We start from the raw sequence: 16043 nt of genomic DNA, 5'->3' as shown, positions 1-16043 counted from the left end.
ACATAGCATTTAACACATATTAGAAAATTGTGTAGTGTCAAAGGGATAGAACCACCAGCATTTAAGCAATGTTGTCAACTAGGCAATAAAATGGTCTACTGAATGTTTTTTGTCTAATTACTGCATACACTGGTAGCAACTTTGAAATGAGGAAAGGAGTTTATACTCCTTTTATTTTCTGTTTAAAATAGAACAGAAAACAAACTGAAACATAAGCCCTGTTATACGCTGACAATTTTAAAGAACATCAATTATACAAGTAGAAGACTAAGAACAGAAAGTGTTTACAGATAGCAGACATCAGTGGTGAGCGGTCAGTAGACCCTCACAGGGCTTTGCGATGGTAGTCAGCAGAAGCCACTTTGTAATCACTGGCAGTAAACAGTGATGCAGAATTCTTTGCCAGATACTTTAGGAAATCATGCAAATAGCCCAACAATAGTGCAAGGCTCTTCTCATCAAGGGGCGTGTAGGCCAACATCGCTCCTATTCTCACAAATAATCTCAATAGGTGTGGTGCTCCATAAACCTGGGACATTGGCGCATCAGGGTGAGCCAAGAGGATTTCAGCATACTGGGGCCTCTCAAATTTGTAGAGCAGCTGAGTGACCAACATCACATTGAAATACTCTTTTATTCCTGCCACAACTTCATTAACTGCATATTCCTTATTATCAACATTTCCCTGTGATTTCTTACAATTAGCATATTCTTCCAGAATGGCATCTACATTTCTCTTAGCAGGAAGTTGAAAGAGCTGCTTCTGCCTGGTCACTAAGTCCCAGTCCTCCACAAGCCATGGTTTTAATTCTTCAGGAATCTTCACTTTAACTTCCATCCTATTCTTAAATGCTTCCTCACTTTCAACGGTGGGGTCTGCCCGGGCCCTTTTCTTCCGAGGGGGCTGGGGTGCTTCACTGGTGCTGCCACCATCTCCATTCCCAGGAGCCTTCTGCTTGTTCTTTCTTGTCTTCCTCACAGATCCTGAAGGAGGGTTCTCCACGGAGCGACCACCCCATCTTCCTGGAAGAGCTGGCTCAAGATTCTTTGGCTGTGGACCAGCTGCCTTCTTTCCTGAGGAGGCCCCTCTCTTCTTACTTCTCTGCATATTGCTTCGGGATGGCTTTTTGAAGTTGTCTTCTTCTGCAGATTGCTGTCCACGAGTTTGAGAACCCTGCTTTCTGGAACTCATTCAACCCTGTTTTTATTCCAACCAACAATCTTCCTTCTTTCCTTTCCAAGAACTGCAAATAATTTCCCAAGTGGAATCTTACAGGTCTTCAGGGTGGTCTGGAAGGAAGAAGTAGAAGACACAACCCAAGACTCTGTAATCAAGGACAGTTCTGCAATCAGGATCAGATCTCCTGATCCTTACTGTATGCCAAACTTAGTTTTTCTGATGGTGACCTGAAACGAGAATCCAGCTCTCTCCAGCAGGACGTGTGTGCACCGCTGTCCCTCCAACCGCCATAGTCTAAAATTTTTTTAAAAAAGAAAAGTGATGAAAACAATGAACATAGACATAGACAAGAAATACATAAGAAACATAGACCAGAAATAGAATCAGTGAAACAGATGCAAACAGAAATGCAGGCATTAGAAACTCCACTGAACGTATACACAGCAGATTAAATGAAGGTAATATCAGATCTAGAAAAAAGGAATGCAGCTAGCAACCAGAAAAAGAAAGGTGCTTAAAAACCCTGAGACCAGAAAAAAATCAATCCGGCAGTTACCAGATGGAGCAAAAAAGACTAACATAAGACTGATTTGAATCAGACAAAGCTGGAGGCAGCACAAAGCACTAAAAACCTTGCCACAGAAATATGGCAGAAAAATTCCCTAAAATGGATAAAGAAATTGACATACGAATAAATGAAGCACATAACATTCCACATATCCATGACCAAAATAAGTCCACACCAAAGTATATAATGATCAGGATTCCAGAAATTCAGCACAAGAAAAAAATATTATGAGCAAATAGAAAAAAAGAAACATATCACTTATGAAGGAAAGCACATCAGGATCACATCAGAGTTCTCAACACAAATCCTAAGCTCAAGAGCTTGGAGGTCTGGGCCTATCACAGCAGCATTAACACCTTCTTTGGAACTGTAACTTCCTAAGTTCAACTCCTGGTTAAAAACAACAACAACAACAACAACAACAACAACAAACAACAACAACAAGAACAACAACAAAAGACAAGCGTGGAGTGACATACTTAAGCCTTCAAGGGAAACGATGTTCAACCCAGATTGATGAGTCCAGCAAAAATATCTTTTGAAATTGATGAAGAAATAAGATACTTTTGTGGTAAAAAAACTGACAAAATGTATGAGCACCAAACCATCTCTACAGAATACTCTGAAAGACATGCTAGAAAAAGAAAAGTAAGACCACAAAGACAGGAACACCAGTAGAAAGATTCTAGGTAGGGAAAGAACTTAAGTACAGACAGAAAGGCAGGGATGAAACAACATGATAAAGTAAAACCAGTAAATATCAGTTACAGGCATCAATGTAAGTGGTCTCAATTCACCAATCGAATTAAACAGACTGGCAGGATAGATTAAGAAACAAGATCCAACAATGTGCTGCATATCTGAAACACATTTAACTGAAAAATAAACTCATAGACTAAAAGTTTAAAGATGAAGGTCCCGGGCGATAGCTCAGTAGAATAAGCGCTTGCCTGGCAAATATAAGGTCCTGAGTTCAATTCCCGGTACCACAAAAAGAAAAAAAAAAGAAAAGAAAAATTTAAAGATGAAAAAATTTCCATGCCACAGGAACCCAGAAAAAGATTAGAGGTAGCAATGGTATTTGTAGATAATAAAAACTTTAAGCCAAACCTGATTAAAAGATACAAAGAAGGTCACTATATACTTGTTAAGAGTAAACCCCAACAAGGAGAGATGACAATTATAAATATTTATGTACCAGACACAGGTTCACCTCACTATATAACACAAATATCAACTGAAATGAAAAATCAAATAAGAACTAACACAAGTGTAGTGGGGTATTTTAATACTGAACCCTCACAGATGTGTGGAATAAATAGACAAAAAGTCAAAACAGGAATATTAGAATTAAACTAAGCCTATGAAGAAATGGACTTGGTAGACGTCTACAGAGTGTTCAATCTGAAAATATTAGAATACATTTTCTTAACTGTACATGGGATGTTATCCAAAATAGATCCTATATTAGCTGACAAATTAAGCTTAAGTAAATGCAGAGGAATTAAAATCATATAGACATTGCCAGTTAAACAGAAGATCCAATGATATTATGGGCTTCTGTACTCTTTTAGAATATTTTGCTGAGTTTACACACCTATAATATTCAACAATGGAACTTAAAAAAAATTGGGGTATAACTATGAATGTCCATTTTGTATCTGTGTATTCAAAGTGGTTGGGATAGATATATAGTTGCATTCTCTTAATGAATAGAATGATTTTTTCTAATGGTGTTTGTAAGTAGGATCACAAGTCTGCATCTTGTACAGCAATTAACCACTAAGAAGAATATATGCAGTGTATTATTTGTTGAAACTGTACTTTCGATTTGATTTGAAACTGTCTCATTGCTATATGTTTATCAATAAAACTTTGAAAAGAAAAAAAATAAAAAAAAATAAAATCATATAATACATGCTCTCTGATCACAGGACAATGAACCTGGAAATCAATGACAAAGCAAACCACAAAAACTGCGTTAAGACATGGAATTTAAACAACATCCTTCTGAACAACCAAAACATCATAGAGGAAATTAAAGATGAAGTTAATCAGTATATACAATTAGATGATAATGCCAATAGAACATACTGAAATTTATGGTATACAATGAAAACAGTCCCATGAGAGAAATTTATAGCAAGGAACTTACATATGAAGACAGGATGAGTTCAAATAACCTAATGTTGAATCTCAAACCTCCATGAAAAGCACAAACCAAACACAAAACTTGTATGAGTAAGGAAATTTTTTATGTATTTATTTATTTTTTTTGGGGAGGCTGGCTCAGCCTGCCCTGAGGGCAGGGCTGCTGCAGCATGGGTTGCTGGGGATTGTACCATGGTCCCCTGCCTGAACTTGCCTAAGAAGTTGTTTTAGACATTGAGCTGTCTTGTTGGCCTTAAGAATGAGGAAATTTTAAAGATAAGAGCAGAAACTAATTAAATGTAGATTAAATAATGCAAAGAATCAATAAATTAATGAATTGAAAAGATGATTATTTGAAAGAATAAATAAAACTGATAAAGGACTGGCAAAGCCCTTCAAAGAGGAAAGTAAAAACACAAATGCCAGCAATTAGGAACAAAAAGGAGAAAATCACAATGGGTCCCACAGAAATACATGAGATAAAAAAAAAAAAAGAAATACATGAGATCAATACTTACTATGAGAAGTTCTATTCTAAAAAGATGGAAAACACAGAATAAATGGACACATTTCAAGATACAAGTGAGACTATTTTTAAGAAACTGACCCTTTAAACTGATTTCCATAACACCCTTAAGTAAGATTCAGATAATAATTTCTTGGTACAGTATTCTCTACATAATTGCAAATGATAAACATTTTGTGGACTTTTGCAAAAAAAATGAATCAGGAAGATAAAAAATTATTAAAAAAACAATAAAAGCCAATGAAACTGAAAATGTAATTAAAAAATTGCCAGCAAAGAATTCACTGACAGAAGAAATTTAGAGATTAGCTAATGCAATTAATGCTAAAACTCTTTAAGAAATTAAAAGGGAAACAGTACTTTCAAAATCTTTCTTGCAAACCTGTATTACCCTGATTCAAAATCAGAGAAAAATCCAACCAAGAAAGAAATCTTTAAGTCAATATCCTTAATGAACATTGATGCAAAAATCCTTTATAATAAATTGGAAAACAGAATGCTGTGAATCATCAAGAAGATTAGGACCCTCCCCATTGCTCTTCACCCATTGTATAAATCACATTGAATCATTGTGGGAATCTTGCTCTGGAGGAATGCAGGTGCTTTACATATTCCCCTACACTTCAGGATGCACAGCCATAATGGGAAGTAGAGGTTTCTGCATTGTCTAATCTATTCCATTGATCCTTAGGTCTCTTTCGTTGCCAGTACCATGCTGATTTTATCACAGTAGCTTTTTGGTATAATTTCAAGTCAGGAATTGTAATGCCTCCTGCCTCGTCTTTGTTGTCTAGGATTGCCTTTGCTATTCTAGGTCTTTTCTGGCTCCAAATAAATTTTAGAAACTATTTCTCTAGGTCTGGGAGGTGTGCTGTTGGAGTTTGATAGGTATTGCATTAAATCTGTACAACAATTTTGGGAGTATGTCCATCTTTACAATGTTGATTCTTCCTATCCAGGAGCAGGGAATATCTCCTCATTTTCTGAAATCCTCTATGATCACCTTTGTACGAGTACTGTAGTTTTCCTGGAAAAGATCTTTGACTTCTTTAGTTAGATGTATTCCTAGGTATTTCATTTTCTGCAGTGCTGTTGTAAAAGGTATTGTTTCTATAATTTCCCTCTCAGTGTGTTTGTTGTCTGTGTAGAGGAATGCTACTGACTTTTGGGTATTGACTTTATATCCTGCTATGATATTGAATTTGTGTATGAATACTAGTAGCTTCTTGGTGGAGTTTTGTTCTGTCTTCCAATTAAAGTATTATGTCATCTACAAATAATGATAATTTAACTTCTTCTTTACCTATTCTTATTCCTTTTGTTTCTTTCTCTTGTCTAATGGCTTTAGCTAATGATTTCAGAACTATGTTGAATATGACTGGTGATAGAGGACATCCTTGTCTTGTACCAGATCTAAGAGTAAAAGTTTCAGTTTTTACCCGTTTAAAATTATATTAGCATTGGGTTGTTATAGATGGCTTTATCAGATTGAATTAGAGGACTTATATTCCAATTTTCTGGAGAGCTTTGAACATGAGTGAGTGTTAAACTGTGTCATAAGCCTTTTCTGCATCAATTGAAATGATCATGTGGTTTCTAGATTTTTCTCTACTGATATGGTGTAGTTGAGGGATTTGCGTATATTGAACCATCCTTGCATCCTTGGGATGAATCCTACCTGGTCATGGTTTATAATCTTCTTGATTTGCTGTATTCTATTTGCTAGGATTTTATTGAGGATTTTTGCATCTACGTTCATTAGGGAGATTGGCCTGTAGTGGTTTTTTTAGTTGCATCTTTCCCTGGTTTTGGAATCAGCATAATACTTGCCTCCAGGAATGATTTTGGGAGGATTGCTTCCTTTTCCATTTCATTGAAGTGTTTGAGGAGTATCAGAGTTATATCTTATGTAAATTTCTTGTAGAATTCAGAAACACCTGGACTTTTCTTTTTCGGTAGTTTTTTTTATTACATTTCATATTTCATTGGCTGTTATTGGGTTATTGAGAGCTGTTATATGGTCTTGATTTAATGTTGGTAATTTGTACTTTTCTAGGAATCTGTCCATTCCATCTATGTCTTCTATTCTGTGAGCGTAAAGATTCTAACAGTAGCTATCAATAATCATCTGAATTTCCCTTGTATCTGTGGTGATTACACCTTTTTCATTCCTTGTCGATTGTATTTGAATTTTTTCTTTCCTCTTTTTGATCAGGTTAAATAGGGGCTTATCGATTTTATTTAGTCATTAAAAACAGCAGCTTTTTGATACATTAATTCTTCTAACTGCTTTCTTCGTCTGAACTGAATTAATTTTTGCTCTAATCTTTATCATTTCTTACCCTCTTTGTGCTCTGTGTTTGGTTGGCTCTTCCTTTTCTAGATGTTGAAGGTGAAACAGGGTGTTTCTTTGTTCCCATTCTGTTTTCCTCATGTGTGCTTTCACAGCTATATATTTCCCTCTGAGGACTGCTTTAATTGCATCCCATAAATTCCGATAAGTTGTGTTTGAATTTTCATTGAGTTATAAATATTGTTGAATTTCTTGTTTAAATTTATCTGTGACCCATTGGTTGCTGATTAAAGTGTTAATTTCCATATATGTATGAGGTTTTTCTGATTTTGTTTGTCGTTCATTTTCAGTTTCATTGTGCTGCGGTCAGATAATGTGCATAGGATAATTTCTGTTTTCTTGCATATACTTAAGCATGACCTATGGACCAGTATGTAGTATATTTTAGAAAATGACCCATATGCAGGTGAAAAAGATGTATATTGAGCTGTGGTTGGGTGGAACACTCTGTATGTGTCCACTAAGTCCATTCCTTTGAAGCTCTGGTGTAATTCTGCTTCTTCTTTGCTAATTTTTTTTCATCTGGTTGACCTGTTGGAATAAGGGGGTGTTCAGGACTTCTGTTAAGATTGTGGTATTGGATATTAGACTTTTCATGTCCATTAATAGTTGTCTTATATAGTTGGGTGCTCCAGTGTTTGGAGCTTATACATTTATGAGTGCTACCTCTTCCTCTTGAATTTTTCCCCTAATCAGTATATAGTGTACTTCTTTATTTCATTTGATCATTCTTGGTTTGAAGTTGAGACTGTTGGAGAACAGGATTGCTACCCCTGCTTTTTTCTGAGTTGCTGGGGCATGTAATATTCTTTTCTATCCTTTGACTTTCAGCCTATGAATTTCTTTATGAGTTAAGTATGCTTCTTGTATACAGAAGATTGTTGGACTTTGTTTCCTAATTCACGGTGCCAGTCTATTTCTCTTAATTGGTGAATTGAGTCCATTCCCATTGATGGTTATAATTGAAATATATTGATTTAGGATTGACATGTTATTTACCTGTTGTATTTTACTTCTTTTTCTCCTGTGTTTAATTGTTTGCCTTATTTAGTTGGTTGCTTCTGATCTCATTCATGGAGTTCTGATCATTTTGGTCCCCTTCTAGAACATCTTTCAGGATCCTGTGTACGGTTGGCTTTGTCATCATGAAATTCTTTAGTTGTTTTGTCATGGAAGTATTTCACTTCTCCATCAAGCTTGAAAGAGAGTTTTGCAGGATATAGTAGGCTGGGCTGGAATTTGTTTTCATGGAGGACTTGAAGTACTCTTCTCCATGATCTTTTTGAATTGATGGTTTGTTAAGAGAAATCTGCTATTATTCCGATGGGTTGTCTTTTAAATGCAATCTGCTTCTTTTCCCCAGCAGCTGTTAGCATATTGTTCTTCTGCTGGATTTCTCGGATCTTGAGTATTCTATGTCTGATCGTGGTTTTAATTGGGTTGATGTCATTTGGAGTTCTATATGCTTTGAGTAACTGAATGTCAGATTGTTTCCCAGTATTTGGAAGTTTTCTGGTATTATTTCTGCTAATATCCCTGTTATATCATTTTTATTGACTGCTTCTTTCTCATTGATGCCTATAAGTCTCACGTTTACCTTTCCATCATCTTTCAGATGTGGAATTACTTTTAGTGAATCGTAGTTGTTTTTAAGAGATCTTTTCGTACCTTTTCATTAGCTGCAACTGTGTGTTCAAGATCTGAAAGTCTATCTTCACTTTCACTGAAACGGTTTTTCATGCTTGTTCTTGAGTTTTTAATTTCATTTATATCGCTTCGCATCTGCTTTCTTGTTTCTATTTCTTACTTTTTTATTAAAGATTCCATCATTTTTCTATATTCCTCATTTTATCAATGTCTTCTTTAGAAGCACAGTATTTCTTTCACTATAGTTATAATTTTTTTTTAACCTCAGTGGTTATTTCTGGTCTGATTTCCTGTATATTTTTATGTAGTTGTTTCTTTACTCCAGACATTGTTATCTGAGAGATTTCAGTTGCGTGATTCCCAATTTTGTCTCCTGAATTTGTTCTGGTTGGTGTCAGGTTTTGAGAATGTATATTGCTCCTTAGCATTATCCTCTGACCTTTGTTGTGGAGCTTTCATGTAGTTATAACCTTAGCACCTACTGAAATTCTTACCCAGGTGAGATTGGGTTGTTAAGGCAGTTACAGTTTTGTATTTACAGAACTATAATTAATAACACTAATAATGGATATTGATATTTAGCAATTGAGAACCTTTTGTAACTAATGGTTTGTGTTTTACTTTATTATTATTATTTTTTAGAATGTAAAAACATACATTATGTCTGTGTAGCTAAGCAGATATGAAATTGGGAATTTGTATTCAAGTTATTTACTGTAAATTCTGTCTTGTCACCTTTGCTTGTTGTACATGTCGTCTTCTAAACAGACTAATTCACACTGGTACCTGTTATACCCTCTCTAATCATGAGAGAAATAAAGAGGATATTCTCACAGATCTGGGTCTAGCTGATTGCCTCAGCTTACCGGGTTCGCATCTTCCAAACTCAAACTCACTGAGATGTGTCTGGCTTTGTTCTTGCTGCTGTGCTCAGCTTCTTCTTCCTGGTGCAGCATGCCAGGCCTTCACTCTGACTGGAAAGGGATCTGGCAAGGGCATGAATAAAGTCTCCACATGCCAAGCCTGGGCTTGGGATGAAGTTGTCTGGTGATTGTTGTGGAAGTTCTCACACACACGCCAGATCTGGGCTCTGGCTAGAGGGTTCTGGGGAGCGCAGCAGAAATTCTCACACAAGCAGGGCGTCGACGGGGTCTGGAGGTGTCCAGTAAGTGAGTCCAAGTTCTCTCTGGGAATCCTAGTTCTAAAGTGTTCAGAAGAGGTCTGAAGGCTATGAGCAGCATGGTTTGAAAGTTCCTAGACTTGCAAGCTTCTGCCAGTAACATTAGCATCAAAATGCAATTATAAATTGAGCTGCAGAGAAGACCAGTTTTCCTTTTTAGTTCTGGCAATTCTAATTCTAAAGTGATCAGGAGAGGAGTGAAGATTATGAGCATCAGTGTTTGAAATTCCCTGGGCATTGAACGTTCTTCCGGAAACACTAGCATCAAAAAACAATTACACCATCAGCTGCAGAAAGGATCAGTTTTCCTTTTTAATTCTCTTTCTCTGTAGCCCCCGCTGCTGCTGCTGCTGCTGGGACCTTGCAGGAGTCAGCGCTGGGTTCATCCTCAGGATTCTGGCTGCTCTGTGTGCAGGGTGCAGGCAGCTCCGATGGAGTGCATCACGTGCCAGCGCGGCCAGGGCAAGCATCATTCTTTTAAATTGTTTCTCCCAGAGAGCTTCACAGTGAAAAAATGTTTCTAGTAAGGTGGTTAAATATAAAGGTAGTGTAATCTCTTATTAGTAATTAGGTAAATGTAGATTAAATGAGTGACACAACACTACACACACATATATATACACACAATACACACCCACACCTCATATATATATATATACATATATATATATGTATATATATATAATTTACATTATATTTTATATTCTATTGGTACATGTTTGCAGGACATAAGGTTTACACTCCAGTGTTGAGTTGATACAGGTACATATCACATCTTCATTCATTTCTTTCAACTGCTTTTCCTGTCCTGCCAACTGCCTCTCTGTATCTCTTGATGTCCTTCCTATTTTGGAAAGATCTATTTCATTATTTCTAATTTTCCATCTTGTACTTTTCTCCTGTATAATTTGGATTTCTCATATAATAGAAATCATGTAATATTCAAGCCTATGTGTTATTTCATTTAACTTTATGGTCTCAAGATGCATCCATTTTCCTACAAATGACTTACATTTATCATTCTTTAGGGCAGAAGAGAATTTCCTTGTGTGTATATGTTCTTTATTCACTCATCTGTGGATAGAGATTCAGATTGCTTCCAAGATTTAGACATCATGAATTATACAGCCATGACCATGTGTGTGCCTGTTTTGCTGTAGTATGATGTATTTACCACTTTCCACAAGATACCTAGTAGGGGAGTAGTTGAGTAAATTTCTGGTTTTAGTTTTCTGAGGAATCTTATCCTGATTTTCACTGTGGTTATACCAGTTTGTATTCTCACCAACAGTTTAGAGAGGTTCCTTCTCCATAGCAGCATCCATTTAATTTTAGAAAATTGATTCTGATACTGCCATGTGATGTAAAAATGAATGCATTTTGTGTGACCTCTGTTTTACACTCCTACAATTGTTGTATACACATGGAGTGTAGACCAGAGTCTCCATAGAAGCTTTTCACTACTGCTGAAAGTGTGCAAACTTTCCACACTTCTAGCAATAGACATCACCTGTGATGCAACAGTGGGCTTGCTGTCTAAATGTAGAGAAGGTACATCAAGATACAGCCCTAGGTACCTATAGGGCAAACAGGTCTAGGGAGATGGAATGTTTAGGTAAGTTGGCCTATGGTAGGAAACAGTACATGAGGAATATCTAAGAAGTTAAATGTCTTTATTTGCTTAAAAATGGATTCTTAAATCTACTATTGAAATTTCATCTAAGGTTTGAGAATGTGGGTGTTTTTCAAGCTAGTTCAAAATATGTGCCTTTATTAATTTGTTTCTAAGAATTTAATTAATCCTTGGAACAATCCCAGCAAATCAATTTCACATTTTAACTTTATTTTTTATTTTATTTTATCTTATTTTTTATTTTAGAGAAGGGTCTACAGAGTGTTTAGGGTCTCACTACCAGATCGGATTCATGGTGATCCACCTGTTTACAGTCTCCCAAGAGCTGAGATTACAGGCTTACCTTTTTTATTTCTAAGACATTGCAAATAGTATTTAAAGAGAAAAATTTCAAATGATACAGAATTTCACTAAACAAAATAATGTGAATCTCACAGTGCTTGTATTTAGTAGTGTTGCCTTCAAGTTAGTTGCACCTATTACCATATATGTGGATTTTTAAGATTAGAAAAATATGGCTGAATAAGGTGAAGTACTTTAATTCAGTTTTGAAATCTTATTGATTCATCACATGTTAGACATTTGTCCTTTCTCGTTCAGTGTGTCCCCTACTCAATTTCTTAATGACTGCCTTGCTTTATGGGTGGCTGATCTATTACAGCTGGAAGTCTTCATTTGTTCCATACATTTGAGCAATTCTGCTTGAGGTATTGCCATGTAATTGAGACTAACAGAGAAAAATCATAATACTCTCAAAATATTTGGGTTTTTCTCTCTCTGTCTGTCTCTGTTTGTGTCTGTGTCTGTCTGTCTGTCTGTCTCTCTTCTCTCTCATACAAGGTCTCACTAAGCAGTTCAGACTTGTGGTGATCCTTCTGTCTCAGCTTTCCCAGCAATGGGATTAAAAGCATGCACCACCATGCCCAGTTCCTGAGCCAGCATAATATTAGGGATTAAACCCAGTTTTTTTTTTGTGTTTGCCAGGTAGGCTTTTAGAATATTGAGCTATCTCCACAGCCCACCCTAGAAATTTTTTGGACAAGAGGATTGAGTTTTAAACTGAAGACTAAAAATGCACAGAAAGGGCTGCTACAGGTAGCTTTTGCACTCTCGCCAGGAGAGGTGGTCCAGGTGAATTCAAAGCCTGGCCTCTCCAAGTACCAGTCATTTGTCTCATATCAGCCTTTTGGCTTTAACTTCAACATCATCTCCCTAAGAAAATCTTCCTGTGCACTTCCATCCACTCTGACTGGACACACATACATGCAGCATACAGTCATTTTTTTGAAAAATGGGGCTCACCATTATCTTTTTATATAATACTTGAAGTTTTGTAGTATGAGGATGTATGCACTTTGCTTTGGTGGAAGGTTGACTTTTGGAATTTAAATGTTTGCTCTGCCCCTTATTAAATTTTGATATTGGGTAAATTAATTAAACTACTTGTGACTCGGTTTATGAAATGGTATAAATATTTACTATCACCCACTACAATGCACGTAGCATGTTTAATACAGAACTTGGCTTATGGTATTGAATAACTAGTTGTTATTACTACTGAACAACTTCATGCCTGCTGCATTTTAGATGTTTAAAGAAAATTTATCCATGAAAGAGATAAATCATTCAACTTCTAACCATCATTTAATAATTATCTCAGCCTTGTGGATGAGTTCTAACTCTTATTTAATTTAGGTCCTTTTTTTTCTTCAATTTTTACTTTTTATCCTTACATGTTTGTAGTACATAGTGATCACTGTCATTCCTCTCTGGGAATTGTACCATGTACATAACATAAATTGGTTCCCTTTTCAACTTCTTCTGCTCTTTATACAGCTTTGTGGGTCTCTTGGCCTCTTTTCACTTGCCTTTGCCACTCCGTACTTACTCTTACCCACCTTTTAGTTTTTTTATACTTTTATTTTGGGTTTGTCATATAAATTTCTAAACATTTATGAAGAACATTATTTATCAGCAGAGACACAATTCAAGGGTAAGAGAAAAGTTTGATTGACATTTTGGCAAAGGTTACTGCAATTAATTGCTCTTTTCTGGAGTATTTATTTTAGAAGGAAGTTCCACCATTGCAGAAAAGCCAGGTATTTATCTGTGAGAACCAAAGAAACTGAGAAGTTGTGGGCTATAGGGGATTCTGCGCAGAGAAAATCTCAAAGGCAGTTCTTCTAGACATGTGTAGGATTTAGATGTTCCAAAGATGTTTTAGGACAAGGAAGCCCAAGTTCCAAGGACCAGAAATGTGGCTACATATTAGGCACTGATGGGAAGAATCAAGAAAAATCCAACCAACTAAGCAAAAAGCAAACACTACAAGAATCATTTTCAGAAAATATGCCATACAGGGATCCTTTTATCAACTGCTGGTATTTGGTAGCTAAATTTGCTTTAAAAATGACTGTTTAGTTTTGGAGCTTATAGCAGCACTATCAGCTCAATTCCTGTGTAAAAATTTATGTAAACCTTGTCATCCCCTTTTCTGCAAATCCAAATTCTATTTATACAATTTGGATGCTAATGCATCTGCACTCTGTTGAAGTTTCTTAACTGAATAAGATCAGGCCAGCCTGAGGGGGCGTGAACAAGCAGAATGTGGTAAGCATGGGTAAGAGAAGCAAAATTCTCTTCTCTTTTTCTTACATCAGGGTTTTCAATTCTGAAAACATTAGTCTTTCCTTTGGTGGATCTCTGTGTCTCTCTCTATGTCTATCTCTGTCTCTAACTCTGCCTCTGTCTCTGTCTGTCTGTATCTATCCTCATTTCTTTCTTATACTAAATTGATATAACTATTTTTACAGTTACACACAGTTCATGCTATAGAAAATTTAGGCAGTCTTTTCTGAGTTCTGTTGTGTCTATGGGGAACCATCTGATGTAACTTTCAATGTTAAGTTGAAAGTAAACCTTTTCTGTTTAGTAGTTTGCATGGAAAAACAATCCATGGCATTGATTTGTCAATATTTTCTTTGATACTTATACTAAACGACATACACGCAATAAGTGAATTTGGTTAAGATGAACATTTATTTGAAATAATATATCATGTCCTTAAAAAAGTCCTTTCATTACACTATGCTCCTCTTTCTCCCCCTTTTCTTTTTTTTAATCATTTGCACCTCTGTTTTCCTTTCCTGTTCTATCTTTCCTTCTCCTTTCTCTTCACCTCATTTTCTCCTTTCTGTTCTGTTCCCCACTTTCCTTGTCCCCTTCCTTTGCATTGCTTAAAAGTTTTTGTTAATAATGTCTAGTCCCACCCAGAGAAATAGGCTCCTCTAAGCAATTATTTGAATAGTAAAATGGGTTTGAGTCAAATTTTAAAGCAAATATTTTTCATTGTATTTGTGCATACTTTAAGCAAAAGAATTATTAAAGAGAAATGACAATAACTCTCACAAACAAAAAAGTGAAATAATCATAAACACTTGTGTTAATAGTTTATTTTGCTCTCTTCCTTTTCATTCTTTTCTTTCTTTTTCTCTTTTTAATCTGATGATCTTTATTTTGGATATTTGTCCTTATCTTTCTTCTTTCCCAATCATCAGAAGTGGTCAGATATTTGTGTTTTAGAGTTATATAGAGAATGTCATTAAAGTTTTCTTTAGTGGCATTTGCAAAAGATAACAATTGTGTCAAGCAAAAATTACTTTATATTCACAATGGTGTTAAAAGTATATCTTCTTTCTATCAACAGGCAAAAAAAGGGTAGAGACATAAAACGAATTAATATTTATAGTTACCGGGGTTAGACACAGGATTCCAAACTATGTTTTGTGTTTTAGGCTCGCTTCTCTTTGCTTGTTCTTTAGTGCCTTTTAAACATCACTTTCCTCTTTATTCTCTAAAGTTTTCTGCTTCTTTTTCCTTCTAGTTTTCTTCTCCCACTGCCAGTAAGTGCTTGATGAATATTTACATATTGGTCAGCATTGCAGATATAAAAATAGGACTGTAAATGCAACAAGGCACACTTTTTGCCTTCAGAAATCCATGGTGTTGAACGTAGAGATGAACAGGAGTCCTCACTGCAAGTGCTGTTGTGGACGTTTATCACAACAAAGAGAAAAGATGGCACAGCATCACTTACAGTGCTAAGGAAGCTGAGAGAATTTCAGTTATGCACAGGAGAAAGAAGCACAGCTCATGAAGAAATCTTTGTCCCTGAGTGTTTCTGTACGACTTCTAATTAGAAGAAAAATTGAAATGTCTCTGGTCAGTATGTCCACAAAATCTCAAGTAAAATACATGCCTCTATGCCTCTCTCTCTCTCTCTCTCTCTCTCTCTCTCTCTCTCTCTCTCTCTCTCTCTCTCTGTTGTATATATTGCCAGAATATGGATTGTGTCATGAAGGCTGGTAATGGTCCTTTACTTTTCTGATTTGTGCATTTTCTTTTCTTTTTTTTTTTTTGCTGTAAAAAATTGAAAACAGCAAGGAAGTTATAAAGAACAAAAGAAGAACACTCAAATTGTCAAGTATAGATTATGAAAAATAAAGTTGAAGCCAGGAGTCAAGACAAACGCCTATAATCCTAGCACTTGGAAGGCTGAGGCTGAAGAATCACAAGGTTGAGGTCAGGCTGGGGTACATGGTCATCTAGAAGCCAGAACAGGATACATAGTGAATCTGGGTCTCAAACAAAAGTTTAATGTGGTTTTCTGCTTACCTTGTCTTCTTATAAAACTAGAAAAATAAAGCTTTCAAAAACATATTTATTCATTCAATGAAACTCCTCTTGAGAATGGATATTACTTTTTTTTTTTAAGGATAATCATTTTTGCACTAACTACATTGACA

The 16043-nt window shown here is 35.8% G+C and overlaps 1 protein-coding gene across 1 annotated transcript; it reads right to left on the bottom strand.

The window, feature by feature from the left end:
* Positions 1–105: 105 nt before the first annotated feature.
* Positions 106–1468, bottom strand: LOC101590729 (mortality factor 4-like protein 2). The gene has a single exon (XM_004648116.2). It carries the CDS (start codon positions 1190–1192, stop codon positions 326–328), a length of 867 nt encoding a protein of 288 aa, XP_004648173.1. The 5' UTR covers positions 1193–1468; the 3' UTR covers positions 106–325.
* Between the last annotated feature and the right edge of the window lie 14575 nt (positions 1469–16043).

This window comes from Octodon degus, unplaced genomic scaffold (assembly GCF_000260255.1).
Source record: "Octodon degus isolate 3935 unplaced genomic scaffold, OctDeg1.0 scaffold00354, whole genome shotgun sequence".
Taxonomy (NCBI): Eukaryota; Metazoa; Chordata; class Mammalia; order Rodentia; family Octodontidae; genus Octodon; species Octodon degus.
This window is presented reverse-complemented; position numbering and strand designations above follow the sequence as displayed.

Excerpts from the sequence above, each read along its gene's own strand:
- LOC101590729 (XM_004648116.2), bottom strand. The coding sequence starts at position 1,192 with ATGAGTTCCAGAAAGCAGGGTTCTCAAACTCGTGGACAGCAATCTGCA.